General features: G+C 54.7%; 2 protein-coding genes across 4 annotated transcripts; one reads left to right on the forward strand and one right to left on the reverse strand.

Moving 5' to 3' along the window:
• Nucleotides 1–9,158: 9,158 nt before the first annotated feature.
• TNMD (tenomodulin) lies at nucleotides 9,159–19,157 on the forward strand. Of its 2 annotated transcripts, XM_061359723.1 has the most exons (7): nucleotides 9,159–9,273; nucleotides 9,395–9,529; nucleotides 12,790–12,930; nucleotides 14,024–14,125; nucleotides 16,547–16,700; nucleotides 17,729–17,901; nucleotides 18,444–19,157. In XM_061359723.1, exons 1-7 carry the CDS (start codon nucleotides 9,226–9,228, stop codon nucleotides 18,651–18,653), a joined length of 963 nt encoding a protein of 320 aa, XP_061215707.1. In that variant the 5' UTR covers nucleotides 9,159–9,225; the 3' UTR covers nucleotides 18,654–19,157. The 2 variants fall into 2 exon arrangements, with proteins under 2 accessions (XP_061215707.1, XP_061215708.1); XM_061359724.1 differs by lacking the exon at nucleotides 14,024–14,125.
• A 1,537-nt stretch (nucleotides 19,158–20,694) lies between these two features.
• TSPAN6 (tetraspanin 6) lies at nucleotides 20,695–26,733 on the reverse strand. 2 transcript variants are annotated; one of them, XM_061359696.1, is made up of 8 exons: nucleotides 26,582–26,733; nucleotides 26,310–26,498; nucleotides 25,359–25,433; nucleotides 24,620–24,718; nucleotides 24,316–24,471; nucleotides 23,660–23,743; nucleotides 21,970–22,069; nucleotides 20,695–21,343 (listed from the first exon to the last, which is right to left on the reverse strand). In XM_061359696.1, the coding sequence occupies exons 1-7, from the start codon at nucleotides 26,666–26,668 to the stop codon at nucleotides 22,001–22,003; spliced, it is 759 nt and encodes a 252-aa protein (XP_061215680.1). In that variant the 5' UTR covers nucleotides 26,669–26,733; the 3' UTR covers nucleotides 20,695–21,343; nucleotides 21,970–22,000. The 2 variants fall into 2 exon arrangements, with proteins under 2 accessions (XP_061215680.1, XP_061215681.1); XM_061359697.1 differs by lacking the exon at nucleotides 25,359–25,433.
• Nucleotides 26,734–26,917: the final 184 nt, after the last annotated feature.

Genomic DNA, 26,917 nt, shown 5'->3' on the forward strand with positions numbered 1-26,917 from the left:
AAGCCTTTCCCTCCACTGACTTTCTAAATTAATCCATTTACAGCAGTGGATTTGAGCTGCTTTCCCTATGCCTCACATTCAGCTTTTGCATGGTGGGATTAAGTTGGGAAGGGAGTGGGAGCAGAGACACGAGCACTTTTGGGTGCTGCTGCACACCTACAGCCTGACCCTGGCAGGACCTGAGCCTCCTCACAAAGCTCCATCCTCCTCCATCAAGGCAAGGCAATGGAGGAGCCCCAGATGCATTGGGGTGCAGCACTGGACCAGCCCGAGGTGCTCCAGCAGCCTCCATCAGAGACCCTTCATGCTTTGGAGATGGGAAAAAAGCAGCTTGGTGGGGAGGTTTCTCCTCGCTGCCATTAACGTGACATAATGCCGTTCCTGCTGGCAGCTTTCAGGCTCAGCAGGTTTGTTATGAAATTCATTATCAGATATTGCAATCACAGTCACCTTTATCGGGCTCTGCATCTGCAATAATTAGGCCAATAAACACTGATTTATACAAACGACGAGCAGGAAGTCCCAGTAAGCAAGAACAATGTGCTTCCCACAGCACCCTGCGAGAGGCAGAAACCAACCACTGCAGGGGACAGCCACCTTGAGCTCATTCCCCTGGGATTTCCCACTTGCCAGCCAATACCTCACCAAGAACAGACCCCATGGCCAGCAATGGGATGGGGGGGTCCAGCTCCCGTGTCTGCACAGAGCCGAGAGGGAGCAGTGAGATGCTGGGGCTGCAGTGGGAGGGGAAGATGATGCCAGAGAGGGGAAAAGAAGAAGAAAGGAGGAAATGCAGGAACAAAGCAAAAGAGGAGAGGAAAACCCAACGGAAGGGAAGCACCTTGGCAGTGAGGGAGGAAAAAGAGATCCCTGCAGGGAATAGCAAAGGGAGAGTGTAGTAATAGGGCAAGAGGAAGAGATGGAGCTTCAGACCTTAATGGTAAGAGCAGAAGGAAAGAGAGAGAAGAAAGGAAGGTGTCACCTGAAAGGAGGTGATGCAGATGCTTTCTGCGTGCTCAGACTGCTCCAAAGGCTCAGCGGGGTTGTGACACTAAAACAGACCCACATGGTGCATCAGGGGGGATGGCAAAGGCAGGAACACCCCATGCAGAGTGTGCAATTGTGACCCCAAAGGCAAAGACTCACAGAGACAGTGGGAAACAGAACGGGGCCATCCACGGCAGCAGTGCCCCAGCATCAATGGGGTGTGAGCCAACCCTCTCACAAAGCCCAGGTTGGAGGCTTTGTGTTGGGAGAGCCCTATCCAGTCAGAGCACTGGGACTCTGGTACCTCCCAGAAGGGCAATGCCTGAGTCATGTGGGGTTGAGCAGGGTCCCAGTCATGGTGGGACAGCCCTCAGCAGCTCCCAGTGCCACCAGACACAGCCCTGCAGCCCCAGGCTGCCGGGCAGGAAGGGGTACGGTGGCACTGCAGCAGCCAGCCCACTCCTGCAGGCGGGCGCTCGGTGTGTGCCACGGTACATCAGCACCAATATGCTTGTCATCTCCCCTGCACACCCCCATTGCAGCCCATCTGTGCTCACACATGGCTGAGGAGGAGGAGGAGGACACCCCTTAGCCCCATCACAGCACAGGCACACAGCCCAGCCTGGCATGAGCAGGGCTGGGGGATGCACACAGCTCTGCCATGGCCCCACAGCTCACCTGTGCAGCATCCTCTGCTCTGCTGCCAACCTTCTGCATCTATGCCCCAGTTTCCTGGTCCTTCTTCAGTGATGTCTCCATGCTGCTTCACCTGCATCTCAAGCTCAGCTGCTGCCTCTTTCTCAGCTCTCATATGTACAACCATAGCCCCTTGGTCCTCATCCTTGTGCTCCTGGAGCCCAGCAGCCCCCCTCCTCTCACCAAGAACCACAGCATCACAGCCCAAACCCCTCTACCCCCTTCCCATCGCCTATATACCCACCAAGGCAGGGGCAGCTGGGCAGCATTAGCTCCAGCCCCTTTGCTCATGGAGAGCACCTGGAGCCCCAGATGGAAGCATTGCTGTTCCCTAACTGGGTGCCCCCAGGTCGTCCCCACTGGTGAGCATCAGAGAGGAGCCAGCACCAGTGATGAACCCCAAAATGCATAGAACTGCAGAGCTTTCCACTGCTTTTCCCTTTTAGGACCAGAGATGGGCAATCTGCTGACTGGGTTCATTTTATTTATTTTATTGATCTCTAAAATAGCTGTTTTTTTCCCCAAAAGGACCCTGGGGCAGCGAGCAGCTTTGCTGTGTGTGTTAGAGCTGGGAAGGAGGCAGGAGCAGAGACTGGGGTGCAGGGAGAACAGCACAGAGATCACTGAGGAAAGAACAGGCAAATCCCCATCTCCTGAGCCTCGGGATCTCCCCCAGAGCCTCAGCATTCCCAGGAGACCAGGGCATTCCTCCTGCCACCACTGGGACACTGCAGATGCGTGTGGGCTCAGAGGCAGAACGATGCTCGCAGCATCACAACACAGTTAATCGCGAAGGCCATCAATGGGAGAGTCAATGACAATCAAAGACAAACGACCTGTGTTCAGATTCCTCGCTTTAATGGGTTCTTCCTGATCAGAGCCATCTCAACTCTGTCTTTAGTGAATAAACAACATTAATACATGTATCAGCTGACAGGAGGATAACTGGAGCTTACGTGCTCAGTTCAGCAGGAGCTCGTGTGACACTGAACTGATCCAGTGGGAAATGCTCAGTGTGTTAATGCTAAATGGTTTGGGGTTACTAAGCAGTGATAACACCGGTTATGCTCTTCATATAATCCCAGCACCGTGCAGCAAAAAGTGGTTTTTTCCCTGTGGGCTCCCCACTGTTGAGTTCATGACCAAGGGGAGAATCATAGAATCCCAGATTGGTTTAGGTGGGAAGGGACCTTAAAGTTCATCCAGCTCCAACCCTGCCACAGGCAGGGACCCCTTCCACTGGAGCAGCTTGCTCCAAGCCCCTGTGTCCAACCTGGCCTTGAGCACTGCCAGGGTTGGGGCAGCCACAGCTTCTCTGGGCACCCTGTGCCAGCGCCTCAGCACCCTCACATTAAAGAACTTCTTCCTTATATCCAGCCTGAACTTCCCCTATTTCAGTTTGATCCCATCACCCCTTGTCCTATTGCTGCAGTCTCTGATGAAGAGCCCCTCTCTGCATCCTTGTATAGGTCCTTGCAGTCACTGGAAGGGGAACCTGGTCCCTCTTCCTGCACCAATGCTCTTGTTGCTGCTGGAGAAGCCCAGAGCATCCATCCTGTAACACATCCCCATACACCTGAGCGCATCTGCACTGCCTCGAGAAACCAGGCTGGCCTCATGCACAGGCACCGCAGAATAACCTGCTTCTACCTGAGCAGGCTGGGATTGGTCCCAATGGAGCACCCACATCACCCTGAGCACCCATCTGCTGCCAGGGAACCCAGCCACAGCCTCTGTCCTGTGCTGTCCTGTGTTACTGCAGGGCAGAGGGAGACACCTTTCACTCCCCAAGTCATGGTCTCCTTGGTTTCTTCTCTCCGAGAGGAGCTGGGAGCTATTCCTTAACATCCCTTAACCTATTCCTAAGGAAATGCTTTATGGTGTGACACCAATACACACATAGCTTTCCATTACGTTCCAGCAGGAAGTAGCTCTTTGCAGGGAGAAGTGATTTATGGTAGTGCAGGATTATGGGTTTGAGCTTTGCATTATAGATATTCAAAGCCTGGTGAAAATCAAGCATCATATGAAGACAGGCTGAGAAAGTTGGGGCTGTTCAGCCTGGAGAAGAGAAGGCTGCGTGGAGACCTCATAGCAGCCTTCCAGTATCTGAAGGGGGCATATAGGGATGCTGGGGAGGGACTCTTCATTAGGGACTGTAGTGATAGGACAAGGGGTAATGGGTTAAAACTGAAACAGGGGAAGTTTAGATTGGACATAAGGAGGAAATTCTTTCCTGTGAGGGTGGTGAGGCACTGGAATGGGTTGCCCAGGGAGGTTGTGAATGCTCCATCCCTGGCAGTGTTCAAGGCCAGGTTGGACACAGGGGCTTGGGTGAGATGGTTTAGTGTGAGGTGTCCGTGCCCATGGCAGGGGATTGGAACTTGATGATCTTAAGGTCCTTTCCACCCCTAACTATTCTATGATTCTATGATTCTATGATCATGTCAGCATCACCTGTAGACGAGCTAAACCTTGTGCATGGGCAAGCATTGCTGAGGAAGTCAAGTGTCTGAAATAAACCTGGGCACTCACCTGGTAGAACAGAGGCATGGAACTGTTACTCATCAAGATGAAACCAGCATTAGGATAAAACTCCTTGGTGCTGGTAATAACTTGTGTTGCCAAGGGAGTCACAAGGGCAGCAATAAGGCAGACATCCCCCTGAGCTCCCAGGAGCAGGGTTTCCATGGGCTGTGTGTGTCTCCAGTAATAGCTTTCTGAGCGGCTCCATCAGAACAGCCACCACGAATTCATCTCTTTCTGTTCTCTCCAAAAGCTTTGTCAGCTTGGAACAAGCTGCTCTGGCTACACAGCATCGCCATGGCCACGTGCATCCCCAGCCCAGCTCCCCAGGCAGTTCCATCATAATGATGGAGTTTCTTAACTTCAATCAGGGATGTCTCTGGAGTTCCCTATGACAACGTGAACTTAAGATAAACAATGAGTGATGAATAGGCCAATTACTGCAGCATCCCTTCGCTGAGGCCGTATGTGGCTGGTTGATAAGAGGAGATAGGCGTCCTCTCATCTGGCAGACGTTACAGAAAGTGGGATGGTTTGAAGCAGAAATGGTTCCATCTAATCAGGCGCGGGCTAATGAGCAATTTCCTTTCAGATGTGATTTGTCCCCCTCTCCGTATGCTGTCTGGGATGCTGGAAGTGAGGAGGGAGCCGGCAGCCCTGCTGACATGTGTGCAATTGCATCCCCCTGGTGTCAATCCCGTCCCTCTGTCCCCACAGCAGGTCCCAAGCCAGGGCACAACAGGAGCGGGAGGTGGCCAAGGGCTGTGTGATGGTTCTGCACCTCTCTCCCAAAGGCAAGGAAGCCTTTCCTGAGAGACCCACATGGAGCAGGGAACAGCCCCTTCGTAAAGCTACCTCCAGCTTGCTCTAAGCTTCCTGTGTGCAACAGCAAAATGGGACAGACACCTTGGAGCAGGGCTGCAGGACAGGGGATGGACACCTTGGATTGTGGCTGAGGCCTAAGGGATAGACACCTTGGGCTGTGGCTGTGGGACCAGGCAATGGACACTTTAAACCACAGCTGAGGACTAAGGGACAGATACCTTGGACCACATCAGCAGGACCAGGGTACAGGTACCTTGGTCCAGTGCTGCAGGACCAGGCGCACATGCTTTGGTCCATGACTTCAGGACCAGGGGACAGACACCTTGCCCTGGACTATGTATTCTGGGGCTGGAGCACCCAGAAGAGCAAAGCAAGAGGCATTTCCCCTACTGAGAGACACCCCCCAGCAGCACCCAAGGAGAAGCAAAGGGATGGATCCAGTGGGGTCCCTTCAAGTGCTGGAGCTCAGTGTTGCTTCCCTGGCTCCATTACTGCCACCACAGCACTCTGCAGCCACAGTCCCGCAGTAAATGAGATGATTTACTTACTACCTATGGAATTGCCCAATTAATTCACTATCCACATTAATATTATGGCTCGTTTTTAACTTTACTGTCTCCATCGTTCCAATTTAGTGCTGTTCGGAGATGCTGCCGCTGACCTTAATGGGTTTTTCATTATAACAAAGAGCACCATATTAATCACCAGGGGGTTTCAGCTGGAGGCTGCTGCTTGAGCCCCATTGCTTTGGGAACCTGCTTTTTAGTGATTTGGGGACCTATTTTACTCCTTCCAGGCTTCTCACCCTTACTCTGTGTACAAACCCTTGTGCTGTCCAGGAGGAATCAGTTCCACACTTCCAGGCACAGAGATTTGATGCAGCAGTCGAGCTACACTGAGGATATGTAGAGAGCTGAAAGGATGCACCAGTCATCCCCGATGAGCCTCTTATTGCTCTGTATAGAAATCAAATGGCTTTTAATCATTTCAAATGTTCTTCTGGGTATCAATTAGTCACACATTAATATCAGTATTGCTTCTCTTCCGCAGCTCGCATCAGATTAAATTCTCCCCTGTCATATACACTGGCGCTCATTAGCTTCCAGGAAAATTAGTGATTGTTCCCTTTCCATTGGCACTGATGGGAGATTTCCACTGCAACTGCTTTTTATACAGAGAACCTGATTGTCATCTTATAGAGGGTTCCCCCCCCCAAAAAATAATGTTGTCTTTTCATGGAAAGACCTTTCTATTTTTTCTTTATCTGACACCCTGAATGCTGAGACAGAGAATTTGGAAATAGAGGGGAAAAGACATTCCTGAGCAGCACTGTAGACTCATAGAATGATTTGAGTTGGAAAGGACCTTAAGATCATCCAGTTCCAACCCTCTGCCATGGGCAGGGATGCCTCACACTAGACCAAGTTGCTCCAAAACCCATCCAACCAGGCCTTGAACACTGTCAAGGATGGAGCATCCACTTCTTTGGGCAACCTCCTGTGGTTTCTGTCCCTCTCTTCATCCCAAGTATCCATCACCCTATTGGGATCCAGGGGCTGTCACACAGCGCTCAGCTGCTGAGAGGAAGGACTATTTGAGTTGCCCAGCGACTTGCTGCCCTGGTTCAAGGCTGGATACTTGTAATGCTTTCTATGGAGGGATCCCATCCTGCTCCCTGCATGGGGGTCAGGACACATGGGGCTGGCTGCACATGCATGCATTGTGTGTGCCTGCACTGTGTGTGCTCAATCCCATTGCTCCCCATCCCTTGGGCCAGCAGTGCCCATAGGCTGCAGCAAGATGAGGTCTCCATCCCAGTGGTGAGATCCCCACCACTTCATCCCCACCACTCCATCCCCATCACTCCATCCTCACCACTCCATCCCCACCACTCCATCCCCACCATTCCATTCCCAGTACTCCATCCTCATCACTCCATCCCCACCACTCCATCCTCACCACTCCATCCCCACCATTCCATCCACAGTACTCCATCCTCACCACTCCATCCCCATCACTCCATCCCCATCATTCCATCCCCACCACTCCATCCTCACCACTCCATCCCCATCACTCCATCCCCATCACTCCATCCTCACTACTCCATCCCCACCACTCCATCCCCACCACTCCATCCTCACCACTCCATCCCCATCACTCCATCCCCACCACTCCATCCCCACCACTCCATCCCCATCACTCCATCCCCACTACTCCATCCCCAGTACTCACCGAGCTCCAGAATGGTATTTATGGAGTTTTGTTAACTCCCAGCCTGGGGGGGTTTCACCCCTTCCAGCTGACTCCTGCTGGCATTCCAGTGCTTGCCATTAAAAACCTTGACATTCCCTTACAACAGCAATAAACCAATCATGCTTAATTTGCTTTACGAGTGGTACTTGCAGTGTTCCCTGTGCCCCCGGTGGGGGCATTGTGAAGATGGGCTGCTCTGCTGATCGGCTGTGCCTGCTTAGTGGCACAGCTGCGATCCTCCCCTGTCATCACAGCTGTCTTTCAACTGAGCTGCTCCAAAGTTTTCCTTTGAAACCCTGTTTTTGACAGGGAAAGAAAGCACTTCCCAATACTTCAGTTTCTAATGAATAACAAAGGCTTCCAGGGGGAACTTTCTGGTGGGAAGTGAGGACACAAAGCCCGTGTCTGCACAGGGTTGCTGCATTTAGATTGGGTGCTCTCAAAGGCTGCCTGTGAATGCTACTGTCCATTGAAAAGAGATGTTTCTCCTCCAAATAACCTGCTGTCTTTCACTGCTCGGTATGGTTCCCTTCTGTTATTGGCCTCTCCAATATTACACTAACCCCCCCTTGGTGTGTTTTACATCCTGGAGCAAGTGGTACTGGCTTAAGGGAAGGGGAGCCGGCAAAGCCAGCACTGGACCTACTAAAAGCAATTTCTCCATTCCCCACCCTGAGCCAAGCCTAATGTGGGTTTTCTTTTATAGCAGTGCAGTTTTAATTAGTGCATGATGCACTCCAGGTTTATATTAGATGAACAGCTTGGAAAAGCAGCCCGTGCCAGCTCCTCGGCACCAGGGAGCCTCGTCCTGTTCAGACTGGAAACTCCATTGCTGGGAATCTTCCTTCAGATGGGTTCATTTCCATGCAGAAACGGTGCGACTGCAACAAATGGGAGCTCTGGAATGTCGAGACAAGTAGAAAACTTAGTCAGGAAATTCCTGGCTAAGCCAATGGGGAGAGCTTGGGCTTCATACTGCATTGCTGTGGGCTGGCAGTGAGTGCATGCACAGCCATGCATACACATGTGCATGTACACACCCATGCGTATGTGCATGCCACCATACATACTTATGCAGACACATGCACCCACACATATGTGCACGTACACACCCATACATACACATGCACACGCATGCACCCATACATATGTGCATGTAGACACTCATGCGTATGTGTATGCACATCATATATACATATGCACACGCACACACCCATGCACAACCATGGCCATGCACACACGTTCCCCTGGTGCCATGTCCCTATGCCATGCAGGGACCCCACAGTGGCATCTCCTGGGCTGCAGATGTGCCCCTGGAGCATGTAATCATATAATCATGGAATCATGGAACCATATAATCATGGAATCATGGAATCATATAATCATGGAATCATGGAATCATATAATCGTGGAATCATGGAATCATGCCATTGCATGTCCCCATGCCATGCAGGGACCCCAGTGGCATCTCCTGGGCTGCAGACGTGCCCCTGGAGCATGTAATCATATAATCATGGAATCACAGTATCATATAATCATGGAATCATGGAATCATATAATCATGGAATCATATAATCATGGAATCATGGAATCATGGAATCACAGACTAGTTTGGATTGGAAGGGAGCAGCCCCCGAGAGCATCGGTGCCCGCATCCCCGCAGCTCAGGTGTGCCCAGGAGCCCTTGCCCATCCATCAGCGCACAGGCAGCAGCGCTGGGCAGGAGCAGCCCAGAGCCCTGTGCCCTGCCCCCGGCCGATGGACACCGCTCCCTGCAGGCTCCCCCCCAAAGGCTTGGGAATGGCGTGCGAGCAGGCAGCGCTGCGGGAGCTGCCGGGGGAAGCTGCTGCACCGTCAGGACCCGGCCCTCCCTGCTGCATGTGCAGCGCGGAGCCGCTGTGACTCCACCTCGGAGCGGGCTCGCACACGGAGGACACGATGGGAGGCACGGCTCGGGACAGCCCGGAGGACTGCCGCTTTCTGGATGTGAGTTCAGGGCTTGCCTTGCTGCTCTGCCCCCCCTGCAGCTTGGCAGTGTCTGGTACCCGTGTGTGCGTGCCCCTGCTTGGGTCACCGGCATCAAACATCGCTCTTTGTCACTCCTTAGGCAGAAGCATCCAAGAGGCGAAAGAGGACCTGCTCCAGGTACCAGCTCTGCGGGCTGCTCTTCAGCGTGCTGCTCATCTCTCTTATCCTCATATTCTTTGGTGTCAAATACCTGCGGAACCCAGCGCCCAGAAAAGTAAGTAAAAACCCCCTGATCCAGCATTACAGAGTGCTGCTTCCCCAGACAGAGCCTTCCCCCTTCCCCAACCCACCGAAACTGTTAACTACACCCCAAAACCCAGGCGACTTCACAAAGATGCACTTCCTTAGACCACAAGCATTCATGAGCCATTTAGAAATGTCTTTATTATTCATAACTAGCTTTTACTTTACACAGGCTGGGGTTTATTTCTCTCTGCCACCGCATTCTGACAATTAGAGGGGATGGGAGCTATGCCACGAAGAGTTAAAGTTACTCTTATTCCACCGGCAGCAAATTTCATGACAAGTAAGAAAATATTTTCCATTTCATTTCAATTATCTTGCCAGAAACTGGTGGAAAAGTCATTATGCCACCGCATAAAGAGGAGAGAGAGCCAGGACGCGGCCGTGATGGATTGTCATGGATTGTATTTCTTACTTTAATGTGTCTGCAATGCGAGGGGACGCTGAGATGGATTAGCCTGTGGAGGAGCTCCTGCTAACTGGATTGGGCTCCTTTATTCCCAGCTCTGCAGACAGACGCTGCTCTAAGTGCTGAGTGTGTCGGGGGCAGCAGCAGGGCTGCACGTCTCCCATACATCTCTGCCCAGCGTCTTGGCAATCCTGCCTTTTATATCCTCCCGTACCCCAAGCAAATCACTTAACCTTGAATCATAGAATTAGCACTGACGCCAACAGCTCGGTGCTCCTCATCCTCCTTTGAGTGCCCATGCCCATTGAGGAGGCCCCGCTTTGCACCCTGGCACCGGAGGGTCTTGCCAGCTGTCCAGCATCCCCATGCACAGACAAAGTGACCCCTTTCCCACATGGAATCTCTTCGCTCCTCCCATGCTGGAGCCGCAGCATCCTGTCCAAGCTGCCCTCCTGCTGGGCAGAGGAAGCGCCCTGCTTGCTGGAAACTTGGTCTTTTTATCAGCAAATAGAAATAAATACCTCCTAAAAGAAAAGAAGCAGCAATCAAAGCCATATGTGCCTGCGGGCTCCTGCCAAGATCGCTATAAAGCCTCCACTGTTCCTCGAAGAGCAGGGTGCGTGCCAGCTCTTAACCCCTGGAGGGGAGGTTCTCTCTCATAGCTCCAGCCCTCAGCATCCTCACTGGTGAGCACCAGGGGAGGATGGAGCCTGGTGGTGTTTCTGGAAGCCCTTCACAAGGCCTAAGGAAGCAAAGGTGTTCCTGCAGTGGAGCTGCATGGGATGCTCCTGGTGTCTGGCATTGTTGGTGTCCATGGGCTTCTCCAGCTGGGCCAGGAATCCTGTGGGAAAGGCAGGATGCAGGAGGCTGGAAGTTCCTAACACTCAGAGCTCTAAACCAAGGGGAATCAAGCTCTTTGAAGAGCAAAACTGCCTCCAAGCTCCCTTCATGAAACCAAGAAGTGGAGAAAAGGCCTTAAAGATGACCTGCTCCTCTGAGGGGTGGCCTCTCCTTGGCAGCATCCAACACAGCAAGTGTCACCTTTAGCCCTATGACATCTCACAGCTCTCTGAGCATCATGAGCCAGCAAAGTCCAAATGGGTTACCTGACCTCTGCAATGGCAAAAGTCATTCTTCATAGATGGAGAGGCACTCGAAGATAAGGTACCACCCGGGATCCTAACCCCTGGAAGTTATTTATGGCACTGAGTGCATTTTGTCAGGTAGAACCAATGGGTTTCCAGCCATTTTAGGCTGCAGGCTCTTTCTGCCATGCCACTACATCCATTGTGGCTATATATCTTTAGAAAAACCTCCTGCTAACTAAAAGGAGATGCTCATGGATACCCAGGCGCTCATCACTCTTCTAGTTTTAAGCAGAGGTAAAGGTACCCTGCAGTTATCACTTGCATGGCCAGTTCTGCACCCAGGCTGCAAAACAGGGGATGCTGTTGCTGCAGACGCTGCTGAGAGGCTCTGAACCCCTTCATGGGGAGAGATGTGCAAGGATCAGGGGACCCCAAAAGGGGATTGGGTTGGGGTTTCAGAGTGCTCCTTTCCCAGCTCCACAGCCATGCCAGCGGATGAATAGAGCATCCCCATCCCCATGCCTCCATCATCCCCCTGTCCTGTGGGTTGGAGGGGTTCTGCACAAGCCCTTTCCTTCCTCATCACACCATTAGATTTGGGAAGAGAGGCTCCCCGAGGCGCAGTGCCAGCGGGATCACTTCTGTGCTTCAAACAGCATCTGCTCATTCCTTAAGGGCCAGGCATCGGCAGAGACTGGAGCGCTGCGGGGCTGGCTGCATGCGGGGAGCACCTGAGAGCAGCAGAGGGCTGCTCCCCCGGCACGGCTCCCCCGGGCTCCCGCAGGGATGAGTACCAATGGGAAGCCGGCTGCTACGCCCCAAAGCTCTGCACCAGCCCTGGAGGAGGGCTTTGATCCTCAGGCAATCCCTCATCTCCTCCAGGCAGAGGGAGGATTTACCTCAGCTTTTCCAGGACAAACGGGAAGTGCAGTGATGGAGCAAGGGGGATAGGGATGCAGTGATGGAGCAAGGGAGATGGGGATGCAGTGATGGAGCAAGGGAGATGGGGATGCAGTGATGGAGCAAGGGAGATGGGGATGCAGTGATGGAGCAAGGGAGATGGGGATGCAGTGATGGAGCAAGGGAGATGGGGATGCAGTGATGGAGCAAGGGAGCTGGGGATGCAGTGATGGAGTGAGACAGGGATGCAGTGATGGAGCAAGCAAGCCAGGGATACAGCGATGGAGCAAGGGAGCTGGAGATGCAGTGATGGAGTAAGTGAGACAGGGATGCAGTGATGGAGCAAGCAAGCCAGGGATACAGTGATGGAGCAAGGGAGCTGGAGATACAGTGATGGAGCAAGGGAGCTGGAGATGCAGTGATGGAGTAAGTGAGACAGGGATGCAGTGATGGATCAAGTGAGACAGTGATGCAGTGATGGAGCAACAAAGTGAGGTCCTTTGGGCTCTGGACTTCATTCCAGCCTGGGATGTAAACAGGCTCATGCCACAGAAAGCGCCAGCAAAGGCTGAGCCATGGCCAAGCTCCTGGTGCAAGTGTGAGATGAGCATCTCCCAGGCTTGACATACATGTTCCCCACACAGCCTGGCCTCATCCCACCCTTCTTCCCAGCCCTGGTGCCTGGGAGCTGCTTCTCCTTTCACTATCCAGGTGACCATCCTGGCTCAGAGCTGTCCTGGTGGAGGGTACCCAGAACCATCCTGCTCACCCACCGGTCAGAGGGTGAATTCAGGTGAGGCTGAGCCGACCCCTGTGTGGTTTTGCCCCTCGCAGGTTTATGACATGGAACACACGTTCTTCAGCCACGGTGAGAAGAAGAAGATTGTGATGGAGATCGACCCGGTGGCCAGGACAGAGACCTTCAGCAGCGGGAACGGCAGCGAGGAGATCCTGGAGATCCATGACTTCAAAAACGTGAGTGCAGCAGGGTTTGTCCTTGGGACCATGCAGCAGGACCAATGGGATCCCTCAGGACACCACAGGTCACTGGAGCAAGCCCCAGCCCTGCGTCAGGGAGAGCAATACCCACATGCAGCATCCCTGGGGATGCTCTCAAAGGGAAAGAGATGTGTATCTACATAAGCTTCCACTGGTATTTAATAGTGGAGTGGTTCAGTTCCAATGAGATGCATCTTTAAAAGCAAGCCCCAGTTATTGGATTTACCCTTGCGAAGGAACGCAATCACCATCAATCTATCCGAGCCCTGTGCATCTTTCTGTCTGCAGAGCATTAAACCCTCATGACAATGTTGTAGGGCTCTCTCTGAAACCTAATTAAAACGTGTAGGGAAATATCCTGTGCAGTGACATATGGCAAAACTTTAAGCTAATAGCCTGGCAGGAACCGGGGGCTGGATGTTCATATACCCATAACGGTCAGATGCTCTTCTGCACGTTTTTATTGATGATAACCACAGCTCCTGAGAGTTATAAGGAGAAGGGGAGCAAAGGAAAATGTTATTGCTGTCTGCCTTCAAATATCTGTAAAAAGACCAATTCTGCCAACCCATAAAGTGCAAATCCCTTAGGAGAACCTCTTCATGCATCTTAGCACCACCGCTGAATGGGGTTTGCACAAGAACATCTATGGGAAAAGCACAACTAAACCCTCAACCTGGTGCACTTACAAGGATGCAGAGGGACTCTTCATCAGTGACTGTAGTGATGCGACAAGGGGTGAGGGGCTCAAACTGGAACTGGGAAGTTCAGGTTGGAGATAAGGCAGAAGCTCTTCCCTGTGAGGGTGCTGAGGCGCTGGCACAGGGTGCCCAGAGAAGCTGTGGTTGCCCCATCCCTGGCAGTGCTCAAGGCCAGGTTGGACACAGGGGCTTGGAGCAAGCTGCTCCAGTGGAAGGGGTCCCTGCCCGTGGCAGGGGTGTGGAACTGAATGACCTTAAGGTCCTTTCCAACCCAAACCATTCAATGATTCTATGCACCCTCAATACAACAGGATTGCTTCTCCTGCTTTGCCCTGACTGCTTGTCTGCTGTTTGTTCTGATGCTGTAGGGAATAACCGGCATCTTCTTTGTGGGACTTCAAAAATGCTTCATCAAAACTCAGACTAAAGTCCTGCCTGAGACGACAGAGGCCAAGATCCCAGAGCTTGAGGTAGGTGCATAAAGCAGGACACCCTTGTGTTCCCCTCTCGTGTGCCCAGCACTGGGAGCTCAGCATCATCCCCGCCGCCCTCCCACCTGCTTCTGCCTTCCAGTGATGCTGCAAGAAAGGAATAATGAGTTCTGATCGCTCATAAAACGATCTTGTTTCAGAGGATTGCTTCTAAAAACAAGTGGAAAGAGGCAGGATTAGGCTGCCGGCAGGCAGAAACCTCTCAGCACAATACCGCAGATCAAGAACAATAATCCTGTTGTAGTCAAAAGGTCGCAAGGCAGCTCAGGATTAGCAGGCACTGAGAAGTCAATCAGATTGGTTTCTCCCAGAGCTGAGCCTCGTGCTCTCAAGCAGAATGAGGCAGAAGTAATGAATTTAAAAGAGCAGCCGCCTTTAAGGAATGGGATTTGGGAGCGCAGCCCTGGAGGTGGGAAGCACGGGGCTGGGGATGCCTCCCTGTCCTGTGTGAATCCATACATTGGTCTTGTGCAAGGTGTCCCGGCCCATGGCAGGGGTTGGAACTGGATAACCTTTGAGCTCCCTTTTAACACAAACCGCTCTGGGATTCTATGGTTCTATGGCTTTAACCCCTCTCTGACAGCCTATCCTCAGCTCAGTGCCTTGAAAGCATCCTTACTTGCCCCCATCCCCAAGCTCCCTATGGTGGCACAGCCCCCCCGCATCCCCCTTTGCGGGATGCAGGGTGTTAGCACCCTGAGCCCCCCAGGGAAGCCGTTGCAGATGAAGCACCAGCAGGACCCGTGTTTGAATCAAAGCATGGGCAGAAGCGATTCCCTGAATCCTGACCCAGATTCCCAGATGCTGATTCTTTGATTATGCCATAAGATGCCCATGGATCTCTTCAGCTACCACTGTAAAAGGGAGAGGATTTCCCAGGCTTCAGCAGACATTGCCCCGGGTTGAGAGCTGCAATGTAAAACCCAGAGAGATAAACGTCCTTCAGGTGGCACCTCTCCAGACCGATCCAGACTGGGTCAGGTTAATGATGCTCTGCAGTGCAGGATGCGACCAATCCAGCCACACAGGGAGAGAAACCCAGCTCCATGCCCTGCAGGAGGCAGAGGATGCTGCCCTATGGTAGGGAATGGGAGCCAGGACAGGACTTGCACCCAGAGCAAGGTGAGGAGCACCAGGAAGAGGGGTTTTCCAACCTGAATCCTAAGGGATTCAAGCTCTGAGGGGTGGCATCCCCTTGGCCCTGCCCCACTGATGCTGCCCAAGCCTCTGGCCCCACAGCATCGCACAGCGCTTAGGTTGTGCTGGCTCTTCCCTAAGACTTCCCAAAACCATGAGGAAAAGCTCTATACAAGAGAAATACAGCTCCAGACGCCTCCTGGAAAGCAAGGAGATGCCATTTGCCACCTTGCTCTATGGGCTACCACCACCACCACATACAAGTGGCCTCGGCAGATAGCTCAGCACAGACCTGTTCAATAGTCTTTATACATCTCCCTCCCTAAGTGCCTGCCAAAACACACCGTGGGCTAATGCACGGGCAGAGACATGTGCTATAAATTACAGTCTATGGCCGTGCAAAGAAGTTCTGTGAGGAATAAATTAAAGCGTTCGATCACAAAATCAGCAGCAGAAGGAGAGAGAAATTAAATAGTAAGAGAAAAGCAGAGGGGAGATGCTTTAATCTTGGGTTAGAAATGAGCTGGGGCGCTCCAGAAGGCTCCTCCAGATGGTGGGGACCACGCAGGAGAAGGCTGCTGAAGCATGATGAACAGGGAGAGGAGAGCAGAGGGGTGGTGGCTGAAAGCAGGTAGGGGAGATGGGGCTCATGATGGGAGCAGCGGGGTGTTGCATGTGCATCGGGTGAGCACCATCAGGCAGATGAAGCCAAGCTGCTCTCTGGGATGGGTAAGCCGAGGGGGGCACAGGGTGTCACAGTATCACAGTATCACAGTATGTTAGAGATTGGAAGGGACCTCAAAAGATCATCTAGTCCAATCCCCCTGCCGGAGCAGGAACACCTAGATAAGGTTACACAGGAACGTGTCCAGGCGGGTCTTGAATGTCTCCAAAGAAGGAGATTCCACAACCTCCCTGGGCAGCCTGTTCCAGTGTTCTGTCACCCTCACTGAGAAGAAGTTTCTTCTCAGGTTTAAGTGGAACCTCTTGTGCTCCAATTTGTACCCATTACCCCTTGTCCTTTCATTGTTTGCCACTGAGAAGAGCCTGGCTCCATCCTCGTGACACTCCCCCTTTATATATTTATATACACTAATAAGGTCACCCCTCAATCTCCTCTTCTCCAAACTATAGAGACCCAGCTCCCTCAGTCTTACCTCGTAAGGGAGATGCTCCACTCCCTTCATCATCTTAGTTGCCCTGCGCTGGACTCTCTCCAGCATGGTCTCACCATGCAGGGCTGAAATCTGGCTCTTCTTGCAGGGAGAAGAAATCACGACCACGTACTTGGAGCAATCCGTGGTCTGGGTGCCCGGGGAAAAGCCCATCCAGAACAAGGAGTTCCTCAAGAGCTCCAAGATCTTTGACATCTGCAGAAACGTGACCATCTACTGGATCCACCCCACGCCCATAGCAGGTACAAGGAAACATCCCCCATCCAAAGCACATGGGAGCCCCCTCGCTGGGACCAGCCCCATCACCCACCACGTCCCCCAGTGCAGCAGGAACCCATTTTTGGGGGTTATTGTACACCTCAGACATGAACATGATGTTGACCATGACCATGAGAGCATGGCCAGTGCAATAACAGGAGCTTAGCAGTGTGGCCACTTCCCTTTCTCATAACAAGGCAAAACTAAACCAAACCCTGAACCTTTTGTACCTGTAAAGAAGCCAGCGCTGCTGGAAATGGGGACACCTCAATGCTCATCACTGCGGGAACACCCGAGCACAAGCAGATGTCTGCATCTAAATCACACAAATGGGGTTGCAGCTCCAGCTGCTCACTACAGAGCCCTCACAGAGGTTGTGGCCTCTGAGATGTGCCAGTGCAATTACCCACTCACTAACCCACTCTGAGCTAGTTTCAAACACCCTCCCTCCGCTCTGCAGCCATCGAGGAGCATCTCATCCCACATGGGTACCACTCAGCTCATAGCCACTGATGCTCCTGGGAGCAAGTGGACATCAGAGATCCCCATTGCACAGGGAGGGAGGCTGCTGGCCCCTTTCTCCTCAGTCCCCACCATCAGACCCCATTTGCAGTTGAGTTTCAGCAAAGGAAATCAATGTCACTGTGGTGCTGGGCCTAATCTGCCCCAAATCCCATCACTGTGCTGGGGCTCTACAAGTTCCCCCCACAGCAGCACCATGAGGAGGTTCTTCCCCACAGCATGATGATAATGCAAACACCACCCATGGGTACCCACCACCCATGAGCACAGGGGGGGACACAGGACATGCCTTCTCTACCCTTTCCTCTCACCGTATTACCTCCCACAGCCCTTCCAGGCTTGCTAAGAGCAGGAGGCAATGGAGTGCAGCTAGCTTGCTGGCGGGCTTTTCTTGTGCCTTAGCACCAGATTTTGGCACATTAATACCTGCTGCTGCGTTTGTCCCTCTGCTCCCTGCTTGTTGACAGCAACATTTGGGCTCTTCCTGCAGCTCCTGAGCTGGCCAACCTCGAAGGGACAGAAGAGGAAGACCCTGAGCTGCTCGTGGACAGCCAGAGCTGGTTGGATGGGGGGACAGAACATGAGGTGGAGAAGGATGCGCAGCCAGGGCCCAAGCGCCGCGCACGGCAGCTCACCGAGGAGGACCTGCCCGTCAATGACTATGTGAGTGCAGGGAATCACACCCTGGGGTGTCCTGGCCATGGTCCCAGGATGTCATGGGGTGTCCTGGGGTGTCCTGGCTCTACTCCTTGGGATGTTCTGTCCATGCCCCTTGCAATGTCCTGCCCATGCTCCTTGGGATGTCCTGCCCATGCTCTGGGATGTCCTCCCCATGCTCCTTGGGATGTCCTGCCCATGCCCTGGGGTGTGCTGCCCATGCTCTGGGATGTCCTCCCCATGCTCCTGGCTTTCCTGCCCATTCTCCTTGGGATGTCATGTCCGTGCTCCTGGGATGTCCTGCCCATGCTCCTTGGGATGCCCTGCCCGTGCTCTTTGGGATGCCCTGCCCGTGCTCCTTGGGATGCCCTCCCCATGCTCCGGGATGTCCTGCCCATGCTCCTTGGGATGTCCTCCCCATGCTCCTTGGGATGTTCTGCTCATGCTCCTTGGGATACCCTGCCCATGCTCCTTGGGATACCCTGCCCATGCTCCGGGATGCCTCTCTCCCACATCCCCCTGCCTGTGCTGACACTGCTCTCCCGCAGTCGGAGAACGGGCTGGAGTTCCACCCGCTGTGGGACGAGCGCGGGTACTGCTGCGCCCAGTGCCGCCGCGCCAACCGCTACTGCCGGCGGGTCTGCGAGCCCCTGCTGGGCTACTACCCCTACCCCTACTGCTACCAGGGCGGCAGGGTCATCTGCCGCATCATCATGCCCTGCAACTGGTGGATCGCTCGGATGCTGGGCAGGGTGTAGGCTCATGCCCCCCGCGCACCCATCCGAATGCATCCCAATGTACCCACCATGCAGGTCATTACCTGACTGGGTGCTGCCAACCACAGCACCCTCACCATGCACACACCGCCTGCCCACTGGCATCCTGCACTGTGCTATGGGGCTGGATGGTCCGTGTGTTCACACATCCCCGCTGCAGGGATGTGTGGTCCCCCTCCCAAGGGCTGTGGGGTCCATGCTCAAGCCCGTCGTGGCCACACTGAGCGGCAAGAGGCAAACAATAAACGTCTTGTATGAGCGATTGCAAAGAAAATGGGAAGCCGTTTAGTCTCAGCCTGGGATGCTTAATGGGTCTGGGAGTGATCTAATTGCTCAGCTGCCTCGTCACAAGCATCCATAACTCAAGGAGCAGGACTGCCAGCGCTCACCTCATTGGGAACGTGTCGAGGTCCCTAATTTGCTCCTTGATGGCACTGGGAGTTGTTCAGCTCACCTCAACCTGCTGTTCCAGTGTGCTCTGATGTGCTCAGTGACAGCTCCAGTCCCATTAGGAGTGATGTGGGCAACGGGGAGGCAGGAGTATCCCTGGGGAACCGGGTGGCCAAAGCCAAAGGGAGCAAAGGTCAGGCCCTGCTCAGTGCCACTGTGCTGGGTGCCAGCCATGGTGTCCCTGGTGCTGCCAGGCCCTCCCTGCATCCCTGCGGCTCCCATGGGGATGTAAGCACGTTTTAAGGGCAGCTCCCTCCATCCCTGCCCACAGCTGTGCTGAGCAGAGCAGCAGAGCTCCACAGATGGCATCCCAAGGGACACCAACAGCCCTGGCGATACGACGTGTTCCTGATGCATCCCTCAAGGCATTTATCCCCATGAGAGGGGCGGTCTGAATGCAGCAGGGACATGTGAAACCCACCCAGACACAGCTGCTGCGGGAAACCAGTCTGTGCTCGTGTCCTGGCTCAGTGGGTCCAGCCCCATCACCAAGGTACATCAATGCCTTTGCCAGGATAGCAAGGCATCCCCATAGCACATGCCTGTGCCACTGGGATACACTGATGCCTCTGCAAATTAAAGTGAGGTGTCTACATAAGCACTATTTAACTGGGTGAGATCTGCACCCTCTGATGGGTGCCTGTCTCTGGCCACAGGGACCAGCAGGCTGGACAAGCCTCTGTGCTCCCCAAGTCAGCACAGACCATCAGTGATGGCTTTGGAACCTCTGGGCTCCCCAAGCCGCTCTCATCACCCCATATGTGTGCCCTGGGAAGGAAGCTGCCAGCAGAGGCAGGCACAATTCCCTCTGACACGGATGGGTTCATCCACACCTGGCCCTGCTTCTCACACGCTCCCGTCTCCCTCCATCCATCAATCACTGTGGGCTGATCTCTCCGATCTGGTTTCCATGCTCTGACGCACGCTGCCAGTGCTCCGAGTGACTCACCCGGCTTCAACGCAACACACACCAGGGTTTAGGGTGTTCCCTTGGGGTTCCTCCGTCAGCAGCGGGGCTGCCCCGTGCTGGGTCACTGCAGCACCATGGGGCAGCTCAGCCAGGCGTGCGCTGACGGAGCCACCGCTCCTACCCATGGCTTAACCACCCCTTCCTCTGTGCTCCACGCCACAGCCGTGTCACTTCCACCCTCCAGCCCCAAGGATCCCTCACTGCACCACAGGGCACCAGCAAGGCACAGCTGCCTGACAACAGCCCCAAGATGAGCAGTACCAAACGAACACGGATGCTTCAGTACATGTCTCTTACCCAGAGGAGAGGCTGGGCTCACAGGCAGCTCCAGCAGCTCTGCCCTGCCCCTCGCTCCGAGCGATCCACACATTTACATGGGGTTGGGATGCTCCAGGCCTTCTCCTCCGGCACCGTTACACAAGCACTGTTATGAAGAAATGCAATTACAGGAGTTACTGGTAAGCAGGAGTGCACCAGTGAGCACTGGTGTTGTGCGCTGCAATGGTACAGAGCTTACCGGTTGGCCTGGGGCAACCACATCACCTCCCAGTGGGGTTTGCTGCTCTCCCCAGTGCCAGGAGATGGAAAGAAAAACCAAGGTGGTTTCATAGGGTAAAATATCTTAATATTTATTGTATGTCAGGACAAGAGAGTTCTACTCAATACATAAAATGAGTGAAAGCAGCACGTAATACTGACAATCAAGTCACAGCTGACTCGGTGCAAGGACACCTACCAAAGGAAAGGCACCAGGAGCTATATCACCAGACCTTGCTACAGCTTACAAAGAATCACTATGGCCTGTACCTCAGAGAGTACAACTATAAAGGAGTATATAAACCCCAGGGCAGGGATGAGAGAGAAGAGCTTGGCATCAAGCAGAGACCTTGCTGAGCCAAGGGCTTTGGCCAGGCAACAGCCCCATCTCAAGGGCAGCCGCATCCAGAGGGGCTGCTGGAGATGCGGGAAGTGTTGCTTTCCCGATGGAGGCACTGAGAGGAGCACCAGGAGTCCCACAAGGCACAGCACAGAGGCAACGGAGGAGCATGCTTGCTGTAACCACCGCAGCTAAACCGATTACCCCACACGGTGGCACAGCAGAGTAGTGTTAGGATGAGTCCCCGAGCGCACCAGGACACTGCTGTGCTGGTCCCTAGGAGCTAGGGGAGAGGATCAGTCAGTTCAAAGCAAGATTCCCGAAGCGGCATCCAGAGGAAAACTGGAGGTGGTGGAGAGCCATGGAGAGCAGAGCCTGCAACACATGGAACAGCGTTAGCAGAGCAGGCTGGGCTATGCACAGCTTAAGGTGAATCATAGAATGGATTGGGTTGAAGGGACCTCAAAGCTCCTCCAGCTCCAACCCCTGCCACAGGCAGGGACCCCTTCCACTGGAGCAGCTTGCTCCAAGCCCCTGTGTCCAACCTGGCCTTGAGCACTGCCATTTGAGCACTTTTAGGCACTGGAGCTGCTCTAAGGTCTCCCCTTCAGGAGCCTTCTCTTCTCCAGGCTGCCCCAGCCCAGCTCTCTCAGCCTGGCTCCAGAGCAGAGCTGCTCCAGCCCTCGCAGCAGCTCCATGGCCTCCTCTGCACTCACTCCTACAGCTCCAGGTCCCTCTTGTGCTGTTGCCCCAGAGCTGGATCAGGGCTGCAGAGGGGGTTTCCACAGGGAGCAGCAGAGGGGGTTGAATCCCCTCCCTCACCCTGCAGCTCATGCTGTGGGGATGCAGCCCAGCACACATGACAGCAGATACTCTCTTGCCCTCTATCCCCACACCCCCAGGTGGTACCCATCACCATGCTGAGGGTCCCCAGGGGTGACCAGGCAGCAGTCAGAGATGCAGAGGCTGCCCGTTGCACTTACATCACTGGACAGGCCTACCTGGCCACAGCCACAGTGTGCTGGAGGCCACCTACACCATCTCGTACTGATTGTTGGTGATGTACTGGGACAGGCAGCAGGCAAGAATGATGCCAACCAACTGAAAAAGAGAAAACACACATCAGAGGTAGCCACAACCAGGATATGGTGGTTTTTGAGGGGTAAAGCCTGATATATTGCTCCAGAACCCCAGTATTATAAAATCCAAGCATGGACAGTGGGATTTACAAACCACAACAGAGGCTGCTGTGCCCTGCTTTGGAATAACTGAGAGGCTCAAGCAGAGCATCCTGCAGGTATCAGCCAAACAAGCTCCCCACAAGAGATGCTCCTCATGCCATCCTGTTACATTTTGCTTCATGAAGCATCTACTGTTTTACAGTAATTCTGGAGACTACATGGATCTCAGGAGCATCACAGCCAATTACACAGCCACTAGAGAACAGCAGCCACCTCTCCTCGTGGCAAGGACAAGGCTGGTGTTTTCCCATCAGCATCTGAAGGACACGCTCTTGTTATCACAACACATCCTCCCAGCCCCTGTGCAGACATTTGGGGTCACATCCTGCTGGAGTCTGACCTACACAAGCAAAGTTAAAGGCACATTTGCATGATGGGTCCCAGCCGGCCTCATGGCTCAGCAAGGCTTGCTGGAAGAGGGATAAAAGCCAGGAACCGGTTACAACCCCCAAGCCTGGCATCAGCCGGGATAATTCGGGATCTGGGAGCGTGCAGCTCCCCACTGCATGTTGTCTCAGTGACCCCACAGCTCACTGAGGAGGACAGTGTGGTCAGCGGTGCTGCAGCTCCAGCTCTCGGTCTCTCCCACTTCCATCCAAAAGCACTTGGAAGCACAAGCTGCAGCCAGGAGCTGCTGCTCCCACTTCTCCCCCAGTTCAACCCATCTCTTACTGGGAACACACAGCAATGTGCTTGCTATGGGAGGAATATCCTAGTGGGGTTCCTTCCCCCTGTGCTGGCGCAGGTTGACTTCCACCTGGAAGCTCATACCACAGCCCATAGGTGCTGGATAACAAAGGTGAATTCCAGCCCCTCTGAAGTCAAGGCCATCCCAGAGCCCAGGCTGCAGAGCACTTCGGGAAACCCCATCACGGCGTCAGCGTGCCCAGTGCTCAGCCTACAGGAGGGGCCCAGGGGCCCCTTGTTTCCTGATGGGATAAAGCCTGCTGCAGCTCCTGCAGGAAGTGTCCTGCAGGATAAAGGAGGGCTTGGGGAGAAGGACACAGAGAACAGGGTAAGTGGCACAAGTGGTGCCCTCCACAGGCACTCACAGGGATGCAGCCACGCTGAAGCGATGCCAAAACACCCCCCTGCTGAAGAGGAAGGTCAGTGGCTAAGAAAAGGAAGGGCACGCATCTGATCCCAACAGCAAACGCAGGGGGTTTGCCCAGCACAGGCTCCATCTGGTTTTCCCTGAAGCCGGCTGTTTGAGGCAGGAGCTCTGGTCTCAAACAGGGCTCACGGAAACAGAGCTGGTGCTTCAGTATGGGGTGTAAGAGACTGGGGACAGCACTACAGTGAGGTTAAACCCAAGGGGAACGTGCGGGATAGCTGCTCCTCCCTGGCTGACACAGGCACACACACCAGCCTTTGTGCAGGAGTCAAATACCTGCAGAGCCACAGCAGTGCCTGCGCTCCGCTCCTCCTGTGCCAGGCAAAGCAGGCTTACCTGGGAGCACGCAATGCCAAAGGAGATTCCAGCCACAATGCTCATCTTCGACTCCATCACTGACGTGACCAGGAAGAAACACCCCTGCCGAGGAGGGAAAGCAGGCACGTGGCTGCAGTGCTTATCACCACAGCACACACCAGCTCCCATTCTCCTGCCTGACCTTGTCAAAGTCTTTCCCCTATCAGTGAGCAGCTCCCAGCCCAGTTATCAAGGGGAGGGCTGCCCCTGGGCTGCTCCCAAGGGAACTGGGTTGAGCAAGGTGCTCCTGGTCCTTGCCTTGAAGCAGTGACTCATCGGAGGCACATCCCTTGCATCACCTGCAGGGTGAGGTCAGTGCTGCCTGCGCAGCACCGGGGCAGGCAGACGTCAGCAGTGCCCATACTTCACTGGGACATGACATTCTTATTCAGCTGCACACAAACACTTGCGTCTGGCTGGTCCCTGAGCTCCAAGGGAGGAGCGGAGGGGACATGAGGCACAAGGAAGGGCTCATTTCTCTGTACCATACCCCCACATCCCCCCTTGGGGAATTCCTGGGCTGCAGGGAGCAGTTCTTTCCAGCCTCATCAGGAAGGAGAAGCCCTTCTCCACCCACCCAGCCCTGCCCTGCCCACCTCCAGGGCACGCAGGGGGATTTGCTGAGCATCACTTACATCCACAAACACCTTCAGCTTGGCCTTGCCCAGGTCTTTCAGGTCCTCCTCTGAGCAGTCATCCTGGCTCCTGCAGCAGCTCTGGGGGATGCCTCTCTGGGTGAAGTATTCAGTTCTCCCCCAGTCCGAGTAGTTCTGCACCCCACAGCAGTGCAGCTGGAGGGGGAAGGACAGTCATCCATATCCCACCATCACCCCCATGCCCTTAGCTCCCCACAAACTGCCCCCATCTCACCCAGCATCTCCCAAACTCAAACCTCCCCGGTGCAGAACCATTCTCCCACCACCACTGTGGAGCACTCACGGTTCTCTGGATGGTGTCGACAGCCTTGCTGTGCTGATCTGCAGTCACGTTATAGTCCTTCAAGGCCACGTTGAGGTTACTCTCAAAGTTGGTCTTGATCTGCAAAAGAGAGGTCTCTGCGGTGCTGCCGTCCCCTGCCGTGCTCGGGGACCCGTGGCCCCATGTTAGTCACCTCTTGGTGATGGCAGGAATGAGTCTGGCCATGGCCAGCAGCCGTTCCCTGTCCCCAGGCAGGTGAAGGCTGTATTCAAGGGCAGGCTGGGGTGCTGTGTGTGTGTAATAACAAGGATGTGCGCGGTGCCGGCTCCCCCCAAGAGGCTGCTCCGCGGTGCAGGAAGCCTCAGAGGCCTTCATTTAATGAGTTAATTACAGAAATTACCGCAGAACATAGACCAAAGCCAGGAATTAAAGTCCAGGCTACTCAGCCTGCTCTGGTGGAGGGGCAGCGTGCACACAGCCTCTCCCCTATGGGGACTTTATGGGCCCCTCAGGACCAGGCTGGACACAGGGGCTTGGAGCACCCTGCTCCAGTGGAAGGGGTCCCTGCCCATGGCAGGGGTTGGAGCTGAAGGAGCTTTGAGGTCCCTTCTAACCCAAACCATTCCATGCTCCATGGTCTTACAGGGACCAAGCTGCTCTTTAGGCTGGTTTAAACCTATTTTAACTAAAGCAAGCACCGCTCCCACTGGTCCCTCCAGTGCCATCACTGTACCTGGGTTAACACCAGCACCAGACTCACCTCGTGCCTGAAGACAAACCCCACGACAGCGGCCACCAGGACAATGAGGAAAATGAGGGACAGGAGCATGGCATACTGCAGGCAGAAAGGACGGGGTGGGACGGGCCGGATGGGATGGGATGGGGTGCGACAGGACGGGGTTGCAATAGGGTACGATGGGAAGGGGCTGGGATGGGGTAGGATATGTCAGGGATGGGATGCAGTAGGGTGGGACAGGGTTGTGATGGGGTAAGATGGGATGTGGGTGGGATGCGGTAGAATGGGACGGGACTGGGATGGGGTAGGATGGGATGGGGCTGGGGTTGTGGTGGGGTACAATGGGACAGGGTTGTGATGGGGTAAGATGGGGCAGGACAGGGTAGGACAGGATGGGGTTGGGATGGAGTAGGACATGCCAAGGTCTGGATGAGGTAGGGAAGGACGGGGTTGTGATGGGGTAGAACAGGACGGGGCCGGGATGGGGTAGAATGGGATGGGTTGTGGTGGGGTAGGATGGGACAGGGTTGCGATGGGGTAAGATGGGACAGGGCTAGGGTTAGGGACAGGATGGGGTTGGGATGGGGTAGGATATGTCAAGGTTGGGATGAGATAGCCCGGGACAGGGTTGTGATGGGGTAGGACAGGACAGGGCTGGGATGGGGTAAAATGGAATGGGATTGGGATGGGGTAAAATGGAACGGGATTGGGATGGGTTGTGGTGGGGTAGGATGGGACAGGGTTGTGATGGGGTAGGATGGGATGTGGTGGTGGGGGGCTACAACAGGACAGGGTTGCGATGGGGTATGATGGGGTAGGATGGGACTGGGCTGTGGCGGGGTAGGACAGGACGGGGTTGCGATGGGGTGGGGTTGGGATTGCGAGGGGAAGGACGGATGGGACGGGGAAGGACGGGGCAGGGAGGTCGGGGACGTGCCGGGAGGGGTCAGGAGCGGGTGGGCTCCATCCACGCACCAGCTTGAGCATCCATGTGCTGCCGCGGCAGGTGGCGAAGCAGCCGAAGGTGCCCAGGAGCACCACGACGGTGCCGGCGCCCGCCAGCACGAAGGGGACGTTGGTGGCCTTCTCGTCCAGCAGCGAGAAGTACACGGCGAGGCTCACGCTGCCCCACACGCCCACCGCCAGCAGCACGATGCCCGACACCTGCGGGCACGGGGCACTGCTCGCCACTGTCGCGACAGGGCGGCGCGGGCGCGACAGGCGGCGGGGCCGGGATAGGCTCTCACCCAGAAGACGAAGGTGTAGGTGAGCAGGACGCTCTTGAGGCAGGTGATCACCGGCTTCGTCTGCAGCCGCCGCGACGGGGACGCCATGGCCGACACGGGCCGAACGCTGCCGCTCACGCTCCGCCCCGCTCCGCGCCGGAGCCGCCCGAGCGCTGCCGGAGCAGCCCGAGCGCTCACGGAAATGGCCGAGCGCGACCGAAGGCGTTGGAGCTGCTGCCTCTATGTGTCGCCCCCTGCAGGCTACACGCCGCCAGTGCATCACCTCCCGTGTGCCCTGTGTCACCCTCTGCTTGCCCACGCCACCCAGTCCTTGCTCTCCTGCCCTATACCACCCCC

This window comes from Neopsephotus bourkii, unplaced genomic scaffold, assembly GCF_033783945.1.
Source record: "Neopsephotus bourkii isolate Nb327-2 ecotype Australia unplaced genomic scaffold, CSIRO-AGI_Nbou_v1 NB_991, whole genome shotgun sequence".
Lineage (NCBI taxonomy): Eukaryota > Metazoa > Chordata > Aves > Psittaciformes > Psittacidae > Neopsephotus > Neopsephotus bourkii.

Coding starts and splice junctions, on each gene's coding strand:
- TSPAN6 (XM_061359696.1), bottom strand. CDS start 26,668: ATGGCGTCCCCGTCGCGGCGGCTGCAGACGAAGCCGGTGATCACCTGC. Junction 26,499..26,581: donor CCTACACCTTCGTCTTCTGG/GTGAGAGCCTAT, acceptor CCGTGCCCGCAG/GTGTCGGGCATCGTGCTGCT. Junction 22,070..23,659: donor TTGGCATTGCGTGCTCCCAG/GTAAGCCTGCTT, acceptor TCTCTTTTTCAG/TTGGTTGGCATCATTCTTGC.
- TNMD (XM_061359723.1), top strand. CDS start 9,226: ATGGGAGGCACGGCTCGGGACAGCCCGGAGGACTGCCGCTTTCTGGAT. Junction 9,530..12,789: donor GGAACCCAGCGCCCAGAAAA/GTAAGTAAAAAC, acceptor TGCCCCTCGCAG/GTTTATGACATGGAACACAC. Junction 17,902..18,443: donor ACCTGCCCGTCAATGACTAT/GTGAGTGCAGGG, acceptor GCTCTCCCGCAG/TCGGAGAACGGGCTGGAGTT.